Genomic DNA, 23,569 nt, shown 5'->3' with positions numbered 1-23,569 from the left:
CTAACCCTCTACTGAATCCAAACCCGAGTATCAGTTTCAATATTACTAAACATTATTAAACTAATTTTTAGGGCTGTCAAAATTAATGCAGAAACCAGTATGATTAGGTTTAACATTTTCCACCAATAACGCATAAACATTTTAATAGCTAGCTCACAAATAATCCTCAACCTAAAGATAAGACAACAAATCTAATGGCTGCAAACACAGCAAATGATTTACAAGAAGACAGCGTTGCTGATATAAAAAAAACGGTGTGCTGCCTGCTCGCCTGACTCATTTTTTGCTGTTTACAATGTCTAGGGCTGGGACAGAGACAGGTGATTTCTCAGGAAACCGTGATATCCGTCAAGCAGTAGGTACATTATGTGTGTGGTATTTCAGAAAAGTTGCTTACAGCAGCGCAACATGTATGAAATATGAATGAGAAAGACACTGCAGCGGCACTGGCACTGCATTAAGTAGTCATGAGTGGGACAAATATTTTATTATTTAATTACTGTAAGTTTAGTCTTTTAAACTGCATTTACTTTCTTGTTTATTTAATTAGCAGCTGCTTTTATCCAAGACATATAATGGATAGAACATTTCATTTTTGGAAAGATAAAAGGGTTAAAGAAAAAGGCACTGTTGCATGAATATATCTTTATACATTGTGTTTTATTTATGCATACAGTATGTAATCAGCTACGAATATCACCCACACAAATAGTGTGGAAACCATGATACTTTCCCCCATGATTCTATGTTGAATAGAAAGCTCAAAAGGACAGCATTTACTTGAAATATATTTTTTGTGCAACAATTTAAAAGTCTTTACTGCCTTTTTTATCGATGTAATGCATCCTTGCTAAATAAAAGTATTAATTTCTTAGTGAAAAAAAAAATCTAAATGACCTTAACTTTTGAACGGCAGTGTATGTGCTGTATACATGCACAATAAAATAAAACGTGTGTGCGTTTCATTCATTGTATACCTCCAGCTGTACAAGCGTCTCTCCAGGACTGTGGGGTTCATGCTGCCCTTCATCCTTTTCTCCTGCCTTTGATCCCACTTTAGGATACGTCCCAAAGATGAGATTATACACCTGAAGCACGCACACACACAAGTACAGATTTAGAAACTCCTATCTCATCTCAGTACAGATTTAGAAACTCAACACTTTTACTTTGTCTACAGCACGTTAACCCATTAAAGCGTGCAACCCTGGAGCTCTTCTGCCCTAAAACATTAGATTCTATCGCACAACCTCTTTCTTTGTTGTCATGGAGTAGAATTGTTAACGGTGCAGCAAACCCGAGCTGAGATTCCAAAGAGGATGAAAGAAGAAGACGCCTCAGAGGAGCATGACGCTGAGTCATAATTTGGATTTCAAAAGCACTGCTGTCTGACTTAGGTTGGAGGATAAAAGAAGTTGAGGTGAGAAGACTGACCTCTTTCAGATTGATGGGGGAAGAGAGCAGGAGGCTGGCGGTGTCGTTTGGCAGGGAAAGGTTTCTGATCAGGAACTGCTGGAACATGGATTGGTTCCTGAGGACACTTCCTACAGTGAAACCTGAAGCGGAGACATGCACACCCATTTTTCATCAAAGCAGTTTTTTTTTTGGAGCTGTTGAAATAACTGAATTCAGCAAGGATGCATTATAGTAAAGACTACAATATAACGAAAAATGCTGCTGTAAAAAATTTTGATAATTGTAAACAATCTGAAAATACTGTATCACGGTTTCAAAAAAAATATTAACAAGCAACTGTTTTATTATTTTATTTTTATAATGATAATAAATGCACCAAATCAGAATATTAGAATGAATTCTGAAAATTTCTAAAGATTTCTGACTGGCAGCTTTGACAGGAATAAATTACATTTTAAAAATACATTAAAACAAAATATTTTACAACATTACAGTTTTTAATACAGTTTTGATCAAATAAATGCAGCCTTACTGAGCGTAAAATGAATAGTTTCTATAACTTTTGAACAGTAGTGTAAGTGATTGATTCTTAGTTTAATATAGGCCTACTTTATGTTTTTCAAGTACAGTACAAAGAGGTCAGTGTGACCTTTAGATCTAATATTGGTCATATGCGTTTACACTATGCAGGTCATTTTAAACGTTGGTATGAACGTGTTAGTTTATGTTAGTTTCTTTTGCAGTCACCTGCATTCACATACAGTACAGATCAATGAATGTTAATAGACCACAAAATCCAGTAGGAGTGTTTAATATGTTTTATATGATGTGTAGATGTTTATAATGTCTACACTTGTGTGTAAGAAATCGGATCAATAACACTCAAAAGCATATATTTCTCTAAAATGTACTGCTATATAACCGTCTTCACTGTGGTCTATGATTCCTTTCAATACGTGGTCTATAAATCTTCTACATATCTTCATATACCGGTATATGCATGAGAGTAGAGCTGAAAAGATGCAATTTTTTCAGTGGTTTTTGAAAGTATACATACAGTATATAGTGTCAATTGAATATGCTTTGTTCTTTATTCTCATAAGAATATATATATATATATATATATATATATATATATATATATATATATATATATAATCTTATAACAATGGGATTCAAGCAGCACTAAATTAAGCTGAAACTGCAGCACTATTTATTTAGTGTATACTATAGTGATAAGCCTCTATTTTCTAATTTTCTAAGTTAATTTGAATACATACATGTGTGGTTGGTGTATGTACAGCATGTATGTATGCATATGTATTTTCTGACCATGGCTGGTGTTGTAGTGGCTCTCTAGAGGGCCTTGTGCTGAGCTCAGACTTTCAAGGTGCTGTTGCAGTGACTCCAGCTCCTCTCCCAAACTGGGCCTGTCCGACGTAAACAAGTGATTCTGCTCCACAACTTCACTGATCCTTTCCAACAACTGAGTCACACTGAGACATATGAGGGGAAAAAAAAGAGGGTGAAACTTTAAATGAGAAGAGCAAAATAAGAAAAAGATTGGGGCAAACCATTAAACAAGAGATAAACCCACTAAAAAAAAGCTGTTAGACCAGTGTGATCACAACTGGTCTACTGATTACACAGTAGAGAATTGAGATTACAGATGAGAGAGAAATAAATATTTCAAAGTATTAAAGTATATTGGCAAGTTGTTGAGATAATATTGTATCATCAGGTATCATAATATATATACAGTCTGTGTGTGTGTGTATATATATATATATATATATATATATATACTGTATATTATGATACCTGATGATATTCTCATATTGCCAGTGGTATGCATGTATATTTATGTTAATATATTAACATATATATACTGTATATATATTAACATAAATATACATACATACATACATACTGTTAGTTAAACTAGCACACTCGCATTCAAAAACAAGAAATTAGGTCAGTTATGTTACAAATCATCACAAGATCATTTCATATCCAAGCACAAAGATAAGATCCATTACACAATCTAACAGCTCATATGACCACTACTACAGGTGGTGATGATGACTGCTATTCACACCATATAATGAGAACAGAATCCATTAGAGCCCATCTTAGTCATCGGAAGAGAGATAACAAAAAATAAAACAAGATAGGGAGCGTAGGTGGACTCACGTGGAGTTTTTATACTGCAGGAAGCCAAACTCATCCCGCTGACCATCCGGACACAGAGACTGCATGATGGGAATGATGCCCGCCGAGGTGAGAGGGGCCGCGCTGTAGAAGGCTGAACACAACCGGGAAAAACAGACCAACAGGGTGGAGGGACGGAGAGGATGGAGGTGAAAGAAGAGTGAAATCCAGCATTGCAATGAGGTTTAAACGGGTTTGACGAAGGTGCAGTTGTGTTCAGATGTAGAATTGAAGAGGAACATAAAAACAGATCGGTGTACGGATGGAGATAAATATTTATGTGGGATGTGGGATAACAGAACAAACAATTATGATGACATTTTCCAAGGTCCGCAGATCAAAGATTTTGGGAGAGATTAAAAGACAGGGAGAGAAAAAGAAGCTGCCGTCACATATCAGAGAGCAAACACGGGGTCAGAGGGGGTTTCAGATGTCAGATCGCTTTGATAAACAAGTGGCCTTCACATTCATTTATTACAGGTTTACTGGACAAACTGTCACTGAAGCAGAGAGAAAAAAAACACACTGTGTTGCATAGCTCTTCTACACCTACATGCTGCCAGTCATGTCTTGAACGAACAGCAGTGTTTAGATGACTCACTTGATACACAGAGTTCAGAACACACTTGATATATGGAGTCAAATTTTAGGGACGGCTGGGTAAATTAGTAAATTTGTTTCTAATAGGCCCCGAGTGACAACCATGGACCAGGACTGACTCATTGCTGCCTTCAAGTCCTCCTGAGAAATGTATACGAGTGCCTGCATGTCAATTTGATATTTTATAAAAGAGGTAGAAAGCTTTTCAGCACTAGACCAACAAAATAAAGAGAAAAAGATGCACATTTGGTGTTTTTAGCATTTATCATCCTAATGTAGACCAAAGGTAGTTTGAATGAGAAGTATTTTCAAGCATCTAGAGTACCTTTCAAAAGTTTGGGGCTTGTAAGTTTTTCATGTTTCTAAAATAACTCTTTTGTTCACCAAGGCCGCATTTATTTAATAAAAAAGTTTCTTAAATGCAATTTATTATTGTGATGTCAAAGATGAATTTTCAGCATCATTACTGATTCTTCGGTATCAAATGATCCTTCAGAAAATACTCTAAGATATGATTAGGTGCTCATTTCTTTTTAATATTATTATTAACATTTATTATTATTATTATTATAAAAACACAGCTCATATTTTTAACAACAAAAACGGTTGTGGTGCTTAATATTTTTTTTGGAAATGGTTACGTTTTTTTCAGTATTCTTTGATAAACAGAACGTTCAAAAGAACAGCACTTAGTTAAATAGATTTTTTTGTAATATAGTCTAATTATAATTATAATCAATTGAATCTGAATGCATCCTTGCTGAATAAAATTATGAATTACTTTTTAGTCTTTGATAGTGTAGCCTATATCATTTTTTTTATCAACAGTTATCAATAACTAACATTCATAAATGAATACTAACTAAAATTATTAATAACTAAAATCCATAACAGTTTATTAATGACCAATACCAACTTTTTTTCCATTATGATTCTTTAAGTGACATGTCTTCAACAGTCGGGACTTAAAACAACATCATGTTGATGAGCTTATCACATAAATACAATTATACTGAGGTGACTTAAAGGAGTAGTTGTCATCCCCATTTCATCCAAGATGTCCATGTCTTTCTTTCTTCAGTCGAAAAGAAATTAACATTTTTGATGAAAACATTCCAGGATTTTTCTCCATATAATGCACTTTGCGGTTCAAGGTCCAACAGACAGTTTTAGTGCAAACTGCAAACTGTTCAAAGGGCTTTAAACGATTCCAGACGATGAATAAGGGTCTTATCAAGCGAAACGATCACTCATTCAAAAAAAAAAAAAAAAAAAAAAAATATATATATATATATATATATATATATATATATATATTTATATATACTGTATTATTTCTTTTCGACTGAAGAAAGAAAGACATGGACATCTTGGATGACATGGGGGTGAGTAAATTATCAGCAAAATTTTTTTTTGTAAAGTGAACTACTCCTTTAAAGGCCAGATTCAAACCTGCGTCTCACTCGTCATGAGCACCATGCATTTAGAGCATGTGGATGAAGCACTAAACAATGGTCACGGCAACGTGAAGTTGGATAACGTTTTTTTTCTTTGTTTTAATTTTTTTCAATCTAGTTTTTCCAATGATCACAACGCCTGTAGCATTTGTTAAACAGGACACAAATCACTTGCTGAAATTTAGGCTATACTACCTTTCAGATGGCAATTCTCTGATAAAAACAATCCCTCACTACAAATTTGCCCTGCATTGAAATGCTAATGACTAAATTAGGCCTATAACTGCTGAGATTATTTAATGAAGCCTTAATTAATGCATGGCTCGGAGAAATGTGATCGTCCATTAGAGCATCAGTCAATTCAGATTCAGCTTTCGCCTCCATTTACTTTGGCAGCCTTGCCTGACATGCAAAAATGAGGCAGCTGGCACTGACGAAGGGACCTAGAAGGTTACTTAATGGTAAGTGCTGACTGTTTTTCCTCCCTTAAGTGTTTTGTCACTGCGGCGTGTGGCCCGTGAAGTTGGCATCCTCGTCTAACGTCGCCTGCTCTGCCGCAAGACCCCATGGCACCGTCACCCAGAAGCAGCAGCGTTAGCTAAACAATGCTCGGCATCAGCACCTGTCGACTCTACATAAAACGTCCCTCGATTGACGTTAACACTGAGGCGTGTTATATTTCTGCTGTTCCAGTGACAGGTTGTCTGCTCATAAGAGGAAGCTATGTTTATTGCCTCTGTTTCCTAACTCTTATATCTGACATCTGCTCCCCGCTCCGCAAACACAGCTGAGGATTAAAAGAGCAAATATCAGTCCGGGGAAATAACCTGATGGCTCAGTAAGTAGATGAATTCAGCCTGTGTGTGTGTGTGTGTGTGTGTGTGTGTGAGAGAGAGAGAGAGAGAGAGTGTCTGACAATTAAAAACACAGCTCATTGATTGAGGAAAGCACAGATGTGTCATCATCAGGACAAGATGTTTGAATAACGTGCTGTTGTAAAACAGATCCTTTATTCACAGTGGATTGTGGATTATGTTAGTGTTCAGAGACACACGGGGGCCCAACACCTAAACCTCTTACCCCAGGCGTGACGCAATAAAATGGCAAGTGATAAAAAAGCCATGCTAATCCTAGTTCCTGTTCCTGCTACTCTGCAGCATTGTGATGGGTAGCCAAGCTCACACAGGAATATCATTGGGTGAAAATCGGCCATTAAAGGTTTGAAAATACCCTATTCTTTGAAACCCATTTGGACAATATCAGCATACATTCTTACAATTTTGTGAATACTTAGCTTAAAAAATGGACAACACAAACTTTGAAAACACACACTACCATTTGAAGGTTTAGGATTGGTAAGCACGGTTACCAGCTGTGGGGTGTGTGTGTGTGTGTGTGTGTGTGTGTGTATGTATGTGGGAAAAATCAACCCACAGCAACAATTTAAAAGTGGACTTAGCAACACTGTCTGTAAGTTTATATATATATATTTTTTTGAAAGAAGTCTCCAATGCTCACAAAGGTTTTATAAAAATAAATCTAATTTAAACCATAATATCATGAAATATTATTTCAATTTAAATAACTGCATATTTTATATATTATATTTATATTTATATATATTAAAAGGTAACTAATTTCTGTAATGGCAAAGCTTTCTGCAGCCATTACTCTGCTACAGATATGTTTGTTGAACCTGTTTTTTTAAAATATTTTATTTCAGGATTCCTTGATAAATAGAAATTTCAAAAGAATGGCATTGATTTATTAAAAAAAAAAATCTATTTGATCAATTTAATGCATCCTTGCTGAGTTAAAAAAAATTTAAATGGCTATTTAATAAAATATTTAAAGTTTAATAATAAACAAAATTAATAAAAAGGGGCCATCATGTAATACAAGGGGCTATCAAGAAATCAAGGATTTATGCCAATATTGTCCAAAACCCCACTTTGAAACATGGGCCATTTCAAAACTTTTGGTGAGCACTATAACATCAAACATGGATGAGCCTTAAAGAAATTGATTGTGGCTGTTTGTATGACAAATCTCTCATGATGATACATACAACGGATGACGTCTGGATTTGATTTGATGCGTCACACAGCTTTTACACTTTCAGTGTGAAGCACACATTTGCTAGAATCTTGATGCATCACGCCTGGTTATGTCACAGTGAGTGTTATTAACTAATTTTCTTATGTTGTGTGTGCACACTGGAGCTTTCCCAAATGTCAACACACCCAACTTAAGAAAATGAATAACACTCACGGTGACATTTGGGAAAGCTCCAGTGTGCACACATACTGCAGGAGTTATGGGCCCTTTTACCATTAGATTGATGCATGTAACAGTTGACATGACAAATACACAATAACAGCACAATAAACACGTTAGAGTCCACGGAAAAACACACTCACAATTAGAGGACACATAGTGAAATGATCCCACAAACCCAAAAGAGTTAAGCATTTAGCCACACACACACACAAAATATATAACTTTTTGACTTACACACTGGTCCAGCATGCAGTGAACATGCACATGAGAAAGAAAGAATGAAAGACAGGTGTAGAGAGAGATAGAGAGAGAGAGTATTGAGGACAGATAACAGAAAGCAAAGATAAAACAAAACATGGTGTGATTTCAGCATTGAAAATAACAGACATTGTGATGACATACAAATGGGGGTGTTCTGTAAAAGAAAAATACATGGCTAAAGTTGTCTAACAGCCAAACAATCTTTGCAATCAATGACAGATGGCAAAGTTGTATGATGCAACCACATAGAAAAATGGATAACCATCATCATATACCACAAACAACACTTGAAAAATCATGAAAAACAAATGAAAAATCATTTACTCACATTCATGTCATTCCAAACCTGTATGAATTTCTTTTCTTCAGTGGAAGAAAAAAGGAGACGGCAGAATGTACACTCTTCCACATAATGTAAGTTCAACAATTATTGCTGAACTGTCGGCAATTTGAATGCACGGGATAGAAGCTATGGCAGAGAGCATATTTATAGACCATTTCGCAAGATGTAAACAACACTGGTCCAGAAGCACTTCCTGTTTCATTTTTTTAACTCTACATAAAAGCTGGGATAAAATACAACCAACAGAACATATAAAACTGAATCAAAAAGTTAAACAAACATCTTTAAGATGTTTTCTTTACATGTAAAAATAAAGAAAACAGTTACAAACTGAAACAGGAAGTGTTTCTGGACCAGCTTGTTTACATATTGCAAAATGGTCTATATTTGCGCGTTTCATGAACAAATCTATTGTATGACTTCAGGAGATTTGGAATATAGTGCAGAAATTGTACTACGTTTAATGCTACTTTTTTGAAGGTTGACAGCTTCTTTTACTTTCATTGTATAGAAAACAACAGCCAGAACATTCTGCAAAGCATCTCCTTTTGTGTTACACAGAACAAAGAAACATACAGGTTTGGAACATCATGAGAGTGAGTAAATAATGACAGAAGTACAATTTTTTTTTTTTTTTACCGATAAAGGCTAAAGGACCCACTCTTACACATTCAGACACACTTACAGAGCATTATTACATCATAAATACCTTAAAGAGTTTGTCGTTTATTTCTTTTTGCCTATCCTTTCTTAGGTTAGTTAGAACTCCTCCCTAAATGAGCTGTTTTGTTTGTTATTTTAGGCCTTACTCTCCCTAGAGCCATTGATCCCCAGTAACCTATGTCAGTTTTTTTTTTTTTTTTTTTTTTTTTGTGGTCTGTTTTTGTAAATAAAATCCTTTATTTCATATATCATCTGGTGGCATCTTCACTCTGGGACAGAGAATTGAAGTGTGTGTTCACCTTCCTCCTTTTTTTAATATATACAATTTTACACTTTTTCTTTTGTCACCTCCCCTCCTGACCCCTAGAGGGTAGAGGAACGCAACACCCAGGTAACAAAAGAAGTGATCTGACCACTGGAGGGCAAGAATGAGCTGGGTTGGGGTAAGAAATACCTTACCCTTCCTTCCTTACTTCACCCCTACTCCTGTTCTTCTCTCTCTCTGTGTTGTCATTAAACTTACCTTCTTTTACAGGAATGGCTGGCTTCTTCTGCCGCAAGCCCAGGAGTATGAAGAAAAGCACCAGAGGGATGAAAATCTCAAATGCAAGAACCCACTGCAGAGATAAACAAAGAGAAACAGGTTATGAAAGCCACATGCCCTGCAGTGTCTGGAGGTTATGAACATTTATATTGCATGGTTGGTTGCAACCTCTTTGGTTGAGCGTCTAAAGTGTTACAAAGTTCAACTAGGGGACATCAATAGAGATGGCCTACTTAATTTTCGGTGGCCAGTGAAAGAGAGTTTCAGACCAGTTGATGGAAAAATGACTTGCCCTTTCTGGACCGTTTTGCATGTACACTGAAATCTGTACGTTAATTGAGCTTGAACAATCATTTATTGTGCGTTGGTTGTTGCAAATAGATGAAGTGTTGTTAAAGAATTGCTAAAATTACCTCTTGAAAGCATCAGCATCTTGAGTTGAACCATATTCCATTGTCCAATGAATTTATGGTTACATTTGAATAGAGGTCAACCAATATTTTTTTTTTTTTTTTTCACGCCGATGCAGATACCGATCTTTTGAAATCCGGGTCGGCCGATGGCCGATTAATGCTGCCGATTTATTTTGGCAGATATTTGCTTGGCTTTTAACCACTATTTGAAAGATAAAATGTAAAAGAAATGATAATTACTTAACATAGACAAACTTTCTCAACAAAAACATTTTATCCTCTCAAAAAAATGTCCTGAAACATGTATTTTTGTTTTTTTGTTGACGGACAAAGACAAATGGACATAACCTAATTATCACAAAAAAGGAGAAAAAAAAAAACTTTAAATGATTTAATTTTTTATATATAAGAGTTATTATATTTTATTTAATTTAACTTCTAACAATAACATATTTAACTAGTAAAATACCTGTTGAACGACAAAAACAACCACCAGATGGGAAAATGATATTTTACAAAAACTTTAAATACACCACAACGCACCGTCCGTCTGTTGTTCTTCAGACAACAGCATCCCGCTGTTGGACCTTTTAGTCTACAGTGAAATACGGTCACACTTTACACTGTTTGGCCAGCATTTTAACCATGTTTAATCCAGCTACTAACTAACGGTCAGTATTGTGCCTGAACGCATTGATATTTAGGTCTGCTGCTCACTCGGCAGCGTGCGTCAAACACGTGTTCTACGACAACACTAGGCTGCCCACAGATGCGCCTGCCTAATAATCGGCTTGATATACTTAGATATCGATGTTAAAAATTGCCAAAAATCGGCCGATTAATCGGTCTACCTCTACATTTGATCTGAATAATTTCCATCTTATTAACACATTTTCTTCTTGTAAAGATATAAAAATGCAAAATGCAAATTAATAAAAGAATTAAAAACAAAAACTTTCAGGAAGATCGTGTGACATTGAAGACTGAAGTAAACTCTGCCATCGAGGAGCACGAAAAAAATGTCATTGTTAAGCCTTGCCAATGGATTGAATCCAGTGTCAGGGATTGATCCGGTAAATACAGATTGGTGGCCTGGTCAATTGAAGAGTTTGCTTGACAAGCAATATTTGCTAGTGGGTTGGCTAACACACCTGCTAGAGCTTCCAAACAGCCCATTCCAAAGATTATTAAAAGAGGTGGAGGAGAAATGAAAGATATTGCACACACACTTCACAGCAGGTGGTGGGAAGGAGATGTCAAACGCTTTCAGGCACATTGTTTAAAGTGTGCGTGTGCAAAATACAGCAGAAAAGCTGCATATCTTAACATTTCCCCCTGCATTATTTCCTCTCTCCCTCTCTCTGCAGGAGTCTCATTTTTGGACAAATCTGAGCTGAAGTTAGTGAGAAATAAGCTGTTGGTTAAAGTGTAGACGGATTAGAAACTCGCATATAGCTGAACTGAGATCAGCCTGTCATTATTATTCCCTCTACAAATGCGTGAGGTGCCGTCTGTGCTTGACCAAGAGAGGCTGATCTCAGATCAGTGTCTAAGGGCATCCTGTCCCCGACCACAATGTGCCTTTCACTGCAGCACAGCATCACCACAACAACATTCAGTCCACATCCCGTCTTGTTGACAAGTGACAAGAGAAGGTGAAGAGGTTTTTCTCCCGCTGTTAGATGTTCTCACCATGAATCTCTGTCATTTCTGAAGGTCACAACAAACAAGAAGCTCCTTTTACATGCATCTCTCACAATACACAAAGCCGCATCTGACATGACACACAAAGCTTCGCTTACGAGACCCTCAGAGCTGAGCACGGGGGGTGTGCACACCAGCCAAAGAGAGCTTGTTTTCTTTTTGTTAGAAAGTCATGTGGCTCATAGAAGAGGCAAAGACAAACATTTGAGTTAAATGTCAACTCACAATGAGTTTTAAACTGTATGTTGGAGGTTTTTTTCTACCATTTATAGAGATATTGTATTTGTTTATTAGCACTTCTCAGAATCGGCCTGTAATTTTATTCAACACATGCACACTTTTACCTAGCTATCTAATGAGGACATGCAATAAACGTCTATTGTTGTTGGTCTAATTTTATCTAATCTTATTGTATAGCAGTTAGATACAATTCTCTAATTGAATGAGAGCAGAGAGCTGATATTCAGTGTCCAGTAGGATATTTAGAACATGTATGTTGTGTATATATGCGTGTGTGTGTGTGTGTGTGTGTGTGTGTATACACACTATGCCCACCCACACACACAGTGCATCAGTGCAACAACACTTCTAGTTAAAAATACACACCCAGACACCATTATGCACTACTAGTCAGTGTCTTTCAGTTGTCCACTCTTTATAGTTTATCATCTAAAACACACTTTCCATTCACCCAATGATTGAATTACATCTTTGTGCCTCTGCCCAACAAGCACAGCATCCATCACCAACCGACAGGCAAATAACGCAGGCTAAAACACTTATCCTCCCATAACAATGCACACTGAGAGATATGAGGTTTTCTGTCAAGTAAATTTGAGATAATGGAATTGCTTTTACTGTGCGAGAACTGAAGAACGTCTCATATACCTCCATATACACCTCTGAAAAATACATCTTCCCTTTTCTCTGCCCGTCTCTCCCCAGACATCTCACATGAACGGAGCTCGCATAATCAGATAAAACTCACATGCACAAAACATCATTTAGCATTCATAATTACATTCTAACCAACAAACGCAAACAGGCCCCACAGTCACCTGGGATCGAGACACGGAGCGCTGTTTGTGTTTATGCGAGCGGTGTTTTTGAAACGGGTCTGTTTTGTAATTATCTCGTGTCTGTGCGTGATCAGAAAGTCTGCGCGTTTCAGTGATTTTACCACACGTAAAAGTACAAGGGGGTCTTTATTGCTTAAAATGGAGGTAACAGCACCAGTGTCCTAATAATTTGTTAAATGAATTATCAAAAATGATCGGAATAATTAGTGATAAGTATTATAGTACAAATCAAACACTGTAGCAACATTTAAAGATCATCCAATTAGAATTAGACTCTGAAACATCCCAGTTTTTATATCTGGACCTGCTTGTAAGTGCAAGACTTGGGGCATTAGGCATCAAACTACTGTATTTAAAGGTGCTTTGCAAGATAAATGTGACTGTTAGAAGCCCAATATTAATCTGAACTGAACTAAAATGATGAGTAAGATTAATTAATGGCAAGTGTGTTGAATGTGCTTCATCTAAGAGGTGTAATGCAGTTACTCGTTCCTCGACTCCTTGTGCTCTGGGCAGCCAGGGTTTGAGGAATGGATCTGTGGTCATTCACACTGGATTGATTACCCATCTCCCCCCTCTGTTAATACGCAACAGCTCCAGGCTATAGACATATTTCTCCTGAGACGCACTGGGACATTGCTGTACATTTCCATTCCAAGCTATACAGAAACAATTCCACCCAGGCAGCAACAAAAGTGATCTCCATACAACATGCAATGCTTTGTTTTTCATTTGAAAAACCCCAACTAGATGATGCATGCCCTGATATAATATTTCAAGCACTGAGCACAGATCATTCAAATTTATCTGAAAATAGAACCCATTTTAGTCAGTCTCCAAAAAAAAAAGAACAAGAAGAAGAAAGCTGAAACATTAGTGGGTTTGCTCAACCTCAATACAACAGCACATTCAGAAGTGATTAATAAAGTACATTGTGTGCTAAAAGCTAAAGTTTAAACAGCTTTGACATTTTTAGCAAGTGTATCTTGTATTTTTAGTCAATAACAATAATGAGATTTGTACCACCAGCTCCTTTGCAAAACATTTTTTGAAATTAGACACCCACCGGGGTTGCCAAACCATATAACCAATGGTTTTTCTTTTTGTTTGTGATTACAGGATAAGGATTAAAATCATTTTATGTGTGGGATCGAGTGGATTTCCATTTGTACGTAAGCTAGAAATCCTTGGAATTAATAGTTTAAAAGATTAGGCTTAATATACAAATGTCTCCAAATAAATCTGTTCTAAAATGTCCTGAGGTTTGAAGGCTTTTACCCTCAGATTGGTGTTATCTGGTGCTCACATTTTACCATATAAAAACATTCATGAAGAAATATAACTAGCCAATGAAAAATATTTTAGAGCGTACCATAACCGAAAATAATAATTACCAGGGATACATGTACGCTGACCTTCATCTTCATCTCATTGTCGGCATCTTAATTGTCAGCTGCTCATCTCCCCTATTTTTACATTCAGATTAACATCATCTAAAGCATTCTTAAAGTTGAAATTTTAAAAACACTAATTTAATAACACTAGCAAAGCAAATCTAGCAAATCTCAAAATGAATAGATTTTCACACTGTACATTACAATGTTGCGAAGCCTAAATTCAATTGTAACATTTAAAATAGTTTTACTTTAAAATTACAGATTTTAAATATATTTAGAAAAAAAGTAAAGTCACAATAAATTCTAAATTCTAGTTTTTATTGAATATTGCAGTATTATTATAAATGTAAATTAAATAAATGCTATACATTTATCCGTGCACATCATTGTTTTTTTCTTTTGCTTAATTCATTTTAATTCATGCAACCATCTAATCAATTTCCTATGGACAAAATCAAATCCCATCCTACATTTTTCTTGATGAAAAAGCAGTTTCACTCAGATAAATGTAACAATATGGAAGAAAGACTATCACTTTGGTCTCGCAATTTATCAGTATAGCCCAGAATTCCTAATATTAGTTCTCCATGATAGAGGGTGAGGCACTGAGTGGTTTCTCTCAAGGTCGATCCTCCTGACCCTGTGATCCTGCTCACCTCTCACACAGCAGTGCTTAAGGTATCACTCTGAAAAGACTCTGTTCTTCATCTACTATGACGTTACGCTCTATTCAGAGATCCTGTTTCTGTTACTCACAAAGGCAAGCCTGTGCTTCCCCTGTCTTTATTGAGCTAGAAGAGTGTTTGCTCAGCCATTTCTGGGGGAAATTTGTGACACCTCGTTTTGACAGAGCCGCTTTGAATTGATTAATCTAACAAAAGGTATAACTCCTACAGATTTATTTGCTAAAAAAGTTATATATATATATAACATATAACAAAACCATATGAATACTGCACTGTGAAAATCCACTAGCCCTATCTAGAGGTCAATTACACAGATGGCAGCATTACAGAAAACGGCCCGCCTAATTTAAAGGTTAATTAACCTCTGTGTTCTTCCAGTTGCTAATTCATCTCAGTTTAATGACTGAGAGAGTCATTACAGATGAACCCCTTAACTATAAAAAGCTTCTGAAAGCATGCAGAAAAGAGGTGGAATGAGACAAGACATTTAACAAGCATGTTTAAAAATGATATGTAATCTTCTCTCTGTGGGATCATTGTGCATGTGAATTAAATAGAGTGGGAGTGAAAGAGAGATGTAGAGATTAAGAGAGGGAAAGAAAGAGTGAGAGAGTGGAGGAAGGGTTAAGCACAGGCCAGTGGTGGGTGGTGACTTTTATATTTGTTGACTAGCTTTACAACATGCTTCCCGTATTTCAACACGAACATGAAGATAGCACACGTAATGCAAATAACTGATAAATGAATTTGCTTTGCCGTCTTTCCTGAACAACTTTTTTTTAAAGGATCTGCAAGCAGTTTCTATGTAGGTACACCTAATAATGACAATAAACCCATGTAATATGTAGCATTATAATTCTAGAAATACACCAAGAACGAGACATACGATCACACCAAATTCCACCCTCAAGAAACAATGAGTCCTTACCTAAACAAAATTAAACCACAAATACCCTTGACACTTAGTGGAAACTGGTAAAAGTAATCCATAGCAAATCTCAAAATTAATGTATACGTTTCATACGATGTTTTGATGCCTAAATTCTTATGTAGGATTTAAATAATCTATCGCCATTTATTGGTATGGGCCAGAAATGTAATATTGGTGCATCTCTAATATTATGAAAAGTGATGTATATTTGAGAGAAACAGCTTCTGCAAACATTGTAAGGCGGGACTTTTTAAACCATCGGGAATAAAAAAAATTCGGCAGCCATTCATAAATGCCCAGTGGGCTTTCTTTTGTACTAAAACAGGTGTCTGAGAAAGGGCAAAGAGAAACACAGAACTCGACTGTGCCACTTCCTTTCGGAGAAAAAGATATAAGGGGCAAAGGACAGCATGTCAATCCTGTCATAAATTATGCACGGCCGAGAGAAGATGAATAGGCATTTAAAGCTTATCGGAGCTCAAGGCCCGGAGCCTGCCGATGACACAGCTGCTGTAATCTACTGTAGACCTGATCAAACTCATAACCTATAAACACTCATCGACTCAACTCTTTCTCAGATTATAGCAGTTCCAGAAACAAAAGTGCATGTTTCTGTTTTAAATGTTTTTATTTGTGGGCCTTAGGGTAAGGTAAATGTCAGGAGAAATTAAAATAAAACAAAAAGTATTTAGAAAAAAAGACAAAAATAGTTTCTCTAACTTTGATTATTTTATTTTACCTATAAATCAAAGTTTGACATATACAAGATGCATAGCATGTTGCAGGACTTTAACATGTAAGAAACATGTCACAATAAACCAGAAATAAGATACCAAAAATTCATTTACAGCCTGATTTTTTTACATCGAAAAAGATGCTTAAAACAGAAACAAGAAAGAGAGAAAGAAAATGGAAGACTGAAACAGTCATAGTGAGAAAAAATAAGGGCGTAAAAGCTCTTGCTTCGTTTAGGGCAATCCAGTTTTTCTGTTTGTTGGGAACAAACAAAAGCGGGGTTGTCAGCACTAACGTAACTACATTTTTCATTAGTGTTGAAGTAATTCAGCTGTTCAATAAAGTGTATAATAGCTCTCAAGTAACAAGCCATTTTTTCAGGAAGTAGTGGTTTAGTGATGCTACATTGCTGGTCATTACATCACACAGCAAAAATGAGCTTAGGCAATAACTGAACACACTCTGAATCCAAATCATTTTTAGCAAACTGGTTCCCTGGGACTGTTCGTTTCAATAAACCATTTTAAAACAGCAATTCACTGATTCATTTGAGTAGCTCCAAGTCCCTGAACAGTATTCTCATTACACTCTTAAAGGGATAGTTCACTTTGAAATTAATTTTTGATATGTTTTAGCTTACCTCAAGGGCATCCAAGATGTAGGTGTCTTTGTTTCCACAGTATTTTCAATTTTGACATTTTTCAGTCAAACCGTTGTTGTCTATCAGTCATACACTGGAGGCTAAGGGGGTCCACCAAACAGCATGCACAGAGAAGTCAAAATTAAACATGATTTAATGACTCGTAAATGTAAGTACACATTGATGGCCTAAGACACGAAACGAGCGGTTTTTGTGAGAAAACGAACAGTATTTATATCGTTCTTACCTCGTGTAATCACAGTGACGTCCAAGTGATCTGAATCAGTTGTGCAATGTCCAACTGAACCGAACTGAATCAGTTCAATGTTACGCCGGAAGTGATCGCTTGCGTGTGACGTCACTCAATATTTACACAGAGATTTCGGAAGTTTTACCTTTTACTAAACATATTTAAATATACCGAAATCGTCTTCCATTGCGGTTTCCCGTATATCTAAATATGTTTAGTGAAAGGTAAAACTTCCGAAATCTCTGTATAAACAAAGAGTGACGTTGGCGCGCAAGCGATCACTTCCGGCGCATGCGCAGACCAAAGCGCTCGTTTCGTGTCTTAGGCCATCAATGTGTACTTACATTTACGAGTCATTAAATCATGTTTAATTTTGACTTCTCTGTGCATGCTTTTTGGTGGACCCCCTTAGCCTCCAGTGTATGACTGATAGACAACAACGGTTTGACTGAAAAATGTCAAAATTGAAAATACTGTGGAAACAAAGACAACTACATCTTGGATGCCCTTGAGGTAAGCTAAAACATATCAAAAATGAATATCAAAGTGAACTATCCCTTTAAAGGGATAGTTCACCCAAAAATGACAATTCTGACATTGTTTACACCATGTTGTTCCAAACCTGTATGAAAAATTAATTATATTCTGATATATGTCTCAGTGTTTTTTTAACCATACAATAGAAATTTTGAAGTCAAAAATTCAATCAAAGCATCTTCTTTTGTGTTCCACAGAAGAAAGTCATGCAGGTTTGGAAAGACCTGAGGATGGATTAATTATGACAGGATTTATATTTTAGGGTGAACTACCCATAAATATTCAGTGTTGTTTAGTGTTACTGAACTACTTTTTCAAAAGAGTCGCCTGACTTCAGCACTTTGAATTTTAAGTAGCTTGTAACTTAGCAAGCTACAGTTTCAAAGTAGCGTCCCGAGCACTGCACACAAAGACATGCAATATGGGGGAATCTCAAAGGATTCACAAATCTCACTCGTTTCTTCATCCTTAGTTCGTCACCATTTTTCAATACAAGCAATTCTTAGTTCTTTTCTTTCTCCTTCAATTTAAGGCTTCATTTCTGCATAAAAAAGTCTGCCCTAGTCTCTCCCACATGGCATTCTTGAGATTGCAGACAGTTTAAGGTCTCTCGTTGTCCCTAATCACATTCCTCCCCTTTCGCTGTCCTTCAACGCCACTGAGGATGGGAGATAATCCCTCTATCAGGCAGAACTTAAGATCGTCTCATGTAGAATAGGAGTCTCTTGGAGGGCAGAAGAGTTTTAAAAACTCCTTTCCCTCTAGTAAATGGAGCAGTTAGCATTTTTATTCTAACGGCTGTACGCTCCGCAGAGCATAGGCTGCACTACGATAATGAGCGCAATCATACAATCTGTCCTCACATGATTCCTTCAAAGTGCGAACAGGATTTTGGCCATGAGAGCAATTCACCATAACCTTACTTACATATTGAAGCAAGTAGGTCAAAGGCAAAAATAATGTTGAAAACTCATTGAAACTCATTTTGAACCTATAAAAGCTGCCCTTTTTGTGTATTTTTACATGACAACGAAGCACTAAATAGGGAAAAGTTTTTCCGTTGATTTTTTCACGTACAGACGACAACGCTGTCAAAACGATCCACGATACCGACTAATAAGCTGTATTATGCTGCCAGGCCAGTAGGTGGCGATGTGATGTTGTAAGGAAACACTACGTGCCTCTAGACTGAAAACGTAATTCGCATGACATCACCGGTTTCACAAATTCTAATTTTGTTTTTTTACATGGAGACGACAACGGTATAGTTTTAAAAAACTTGCACTTTGAAGTTTGTATTTTCAGGCCCCCATAACGCCATTTTCATGTAGCCTAATGGCGCTTTTCCTTTACCAGTACCAGCTCAACTCGCCTCGCCTCGAATCAGCTCGCTTTTTGCTCCGTTTTCCATAGCAGACAGTACTGCTACAAATACTAACCGTCATCATAGCGACGCCTTTCATTCCTCGTTGCCCCATCAAGGCAACGTTGCCCCATTCATCATTGCTGGATCCTCTCTTTGGCCACCAAACAAAGGAAAGTCTGTACCTCCTCATTTGACCACGGCGTATTCTTCCGAGTTGCCATAATAATAGTAGTAAGTTTAGTAACTATCTCTGGCCTAACTATTTAAAAATGGCGGGGTTATTCTGGATACTCCATGTGACGCATGCAATGATGACGCAGTGAATGGTGACGATTCTCTCTGACCAATCAGCAGTCGGCATTGTTTGAGATGGTCCTCACTGCAGAACATGAAATCCACAGGGAGGAGTCGGATCCAGATCCAACTCCTCCCACCTTACATATACCTAAACCTACCTAGCTCCACCCCCTGATCCCTAAACCCACCCCTAAACCTACCCAACTCCACCCCTCAGATCTGGATCCAACTCAGCCCCCTGGATCTTGTGTACTGCAATGAGGTGCTACTGCATTGTTTTTTCACATCACATTTTAGTATCGCCTCAGCTCGCCTTAGCTTGCTCAGAAACTTGCAGGAGGTGATACAAAAAAAGGTACAACTTTTACACAGTGGAAAACCAAACCAGTATCCAGTCGAGCTGGTACTGTGTAGTGGAAAAGCTCCATAAATGAAAAAAGTTTATTGGAGTAAATTAAAAAAAGTCTGCCTTCAAGATGTAATGTTTAATTCAATGTTAATTCCATTTATTAGTAATTTTTGTGTGAAATTTACTAAAGCTACTTACATACTTAACCCTATCACCTAGCATCTATTCACAAAAAATAACAATGTCCAAGACATCTCTGTAGGCCACTGACTGCTGAAGACAGGTCTAAACTATTGTTCTTTGCCCATGGGATGTCAACCGCAATGTTCTGGTTTGAGTCTGTAACCTCTGTGCTGTTGACACATTTGTCCCTTAAGACTGTTTCCCACTCTAAGTACAAGGTGACAATAGTGGAGACAGCAGCTGTCATAGGCACAAATTAAACCACAGCAAGGTAAGCCTAATAAGAAGATTGCTAAAAAAGATTCCTATTTTAAATAAATGCTGATTTTTAAACTTTCTATTTATCAAAGAATCCTAAAAAAGGATAATAATAATCAGATAATAAGATAGCAGACCAAGGCTGCTGCTGACACAGTGGGCAGTTCCAGTACCATTGTGCTCCTGTTACACTGGCACCTAAATGACGCTCCTGAGAAAATGTATCATCTTACAGCCAGGATACTGAGTGTGAATCGAAGATGACAGCATCAGTTACAAACCGACCAAAAAAACTTTTTTTGGCTTGGTAATCTCCCTCCCTCATCCCTTCTCTCTATCTCCTCTAATTCCATTCAGTGTGTTCACTTTGCATCTGGCTTGATTAAAGGGAAACTGCAGTCTTTCCCTCTGTTCTCTCTCTATCTCTAAGTGCTGTGCCGTGAAAGGGGAACATCTTGGAACATAAACACCCTCTGCAGAGAAAAGAACAGAAAAATTGATATTTCAGTCGGCAGTAGAGTGCGAGTGGGCCAGGAATATCATGATTCATTAGTTCAGTGTTTGATGCGTGATGCCTGGGAAGAATAACACTAGCAGACAATAATAGAAGTCTTCTGGGAACACCTTAACACTTTCAAGCCTACCAGATCTGTAAAGGTTTTACAGCTAATAAGACTGTAGTACTCTCTGTTTAAATGGAGTTACTTACAACTAAAATATACACATAAATTATTGGAGAAAATGTGAAAAAAAAGACAAGTACCGAACAGAAGTATATCTAATCTAAAATCTATAATTTTCCATTTTATTAGACATTTTTAATTAAATATTGTTTAAATAAATATTTTTATTTTCATAGTTAATTTATTTCATTTATTTGATACTTGGCAATTTTTTTTTTTTTTTGATTTTGATTCAAGGCTTAATAAACATCTAATTTCCAAAAATATATAATTTTCTGCCATTGTTTAATGTGTCGGGCTTTAAAGGGTTAACTAATTGAAAAAGCTGAATAAACGTTCCAGACGTAAAGATTTGCGAGTAAAATAATCGATGATTTGACGATTAATCGTTCTAATAATCGTTAGATTAATCGATTATGAAAATAATCGTTTGTTGCAGCCTTAATTTAAAACAATTGTGCAATGTGCATATATATTGCATTTTCTAATCTTTTATTGTTTTATGTCATTCAAATGCACATATCAACCAAGTCATATCAGCAGTGGAACTAATTATTGAAAAGCCAACACAATCTCCTTAAAATTGCGTATCTATTCCATAAATTGTATTTATCGTGCCATATTATACACTAACAATGTTTTTTGGTGCATATGCTATGCACTGTAAAACCCCTTGGGTACAGGGGTGCGGACTGCATGCATATTACACGGCATAAAGTGCGCATCATATGCATGCAAAACTAATTTTGGCATATAATTGGCATGAGAAATCAAATTCGTGGTATAGATACGCAGTTTCATGAGTTCAGGCCATATCATAAAGTATAAATAGCAAAAAATAATCAAAACAGTTAAGAAACAAACATCCATTTGATAGGTCAAAACTGTGACCAATTCTGCTTTTTCTCTAATAGAGTATTTATATTATTGTCTCAGAGGTATTAGCAAGTTTGCATTGCAAATTAAGATGAAAAGGAGCATTTATAATAGCTGAATATTGCATGTTTTTTTCAAAGTGGTAAATATTTCATAAAACGCTTTATATATGAGGACAAAATTAGCTCAGGCTGAGAGCAATTGCACCTCATTTCAATAAGAACACATGCTGTTATTCCTCATGAGGAGGGCGGGGAGAAAAGACATCATGTGAAAGCAGGAAGAAGAAAGGAAGAAAAGAGTTGAAAGAGCAGTTGAGCGGTGGGAAAAGAGAAACTGAGAGCGAGTGAGTGAGGAGATCATTTGAGTTTACACTCCCCACACTCTCCATTTCCACAAGTATTTTACACAAGAAGAATGAGGAAATACTATTAAAATATTATCAGATCTTTAAATCATAGGTTGGGTAGTTGATGCGTCATGGAAAATGTATTCCTTTTTACTTTTAACTGCTGGATCACTAACTCCTGTTCACAGTCTATAACCTGGAATATAAAAGTTTAAAATCTAAATCAAATCTAAAATAGCTTGTGATTACATAAAGATAAAGTCAGTGGAAATATGGGCCGTGAGAAAATGTTTCTCTCTAAAACTATTTTGGTGATAAAAGTTATGATCCAGAACCAACCCGGTTCTCTCCATCTTGCTCTCTTTGTCCCAATTTATGGCTCCCTGTCTGAGCTTGGTTTTACAAGGTGAACATTGCTGCAATAATTATCATTTAAGGGGGACCGTCCCTGACTCCGGACACATATTGTCATTCAATAAAGTAGGGCACACATTGAGAGGCTTAAGGGTCAGCCTTTTAAATAAAAGGATTGCCTCAACGAGTTCAGTACTCCAAGAAATCCAGTCTCAATTAATTGCATTTCCATCTCATCTCATGTCTCTCTTCACCTTTTGCCTATAACACACTCTTAATATCTAATACCTCTATTTTCTCACTGGATCCTCTTTTAACACAGTGCCCTACCTGTCCTCATTACAGTCTCTTCTCTCGCTCCAGCACACACGTGTGTCAGTGCCGCAGTGGCAAAAGACATTTCCCTCAATCAGCTCCCTCCTACTCAAGTCCTGTTCCTCCTGAATGACTGACCATTACTACATACAGTACTTTCCTCCTGTCGCTCTCTCCCTCATTCCCTTTCTCCTCCAGCTCATGTTTATTTCATCCAATTTTCCTCCAGTGCTGCGTTTCTCCCAGGAGCATGAAGATCTCAATAATTCAGCAGGCTGTCTGAGCTATGCTGGGCTAGCAGGACACCCATCACTGGACATGAGAAACTTTCAGTGCCCCACTTCCTCCATAAGCAGATAGATAATCATCAATTTCACTCCAAAGCACTGCTT

General features: G+C 36.8%; 1 protein-coding gene across 3 annotated transcripts in view; it reads right to left on the bottom strand.

Annotated features, from left to right (window-relative positions):
• Window positions 1-23,569, bottom strand: part of abca2 (ATP binding cassette subfamily A member 2) — a 57,355-nt gene that overhangs the window by 27,530 nt on the left and 6,256 nt on the right. For all 3 annotated transcript variants that reach the window (XM_039659348.2, XM_039659350.2, XM_039659347.2), the window contains exons 2-6: window positions 9,755-9,848; window positions 3,610-3,721; window positions 2,749-2,912; window positions 1,435-1,556; window positions 978-1,088 (exon numbers count right to left, since the gene is read on the bottom strand). In XM_039659348.2, coding sequence (XP_039515282.2) covers window positions 978-1,088; window positions 1,435-1,556; window positions 2,749-2,912; window positions 3,610-3,721; window positions 9,755-9,848 — 603 coding nt within the window. The remainder of the gene's footprint in view (window positions 1-977; window positions 1,089-1,434; window positions 1,557-2,748; window positions 2,913-3,609; window positions 3,722-9,754; window positions 9,849-23,569) is intronic.

This window comes from Pimephales promelas, chromosome 4, assembly GCF_988280905.1.
Source record: "Pimephales promelas chromosome 4, fPimPro1.hap1.1, whole genome shotgun sequence".
NCBI lineage: Eukaryota > Metazoa > Chordata > Actinopteri > Cypriniformes > Leuciscidae > Pimephales > Pimephales promelas.
This window is presented reverse-complemented; position numbering and strand designations above follow the sequence as displayed.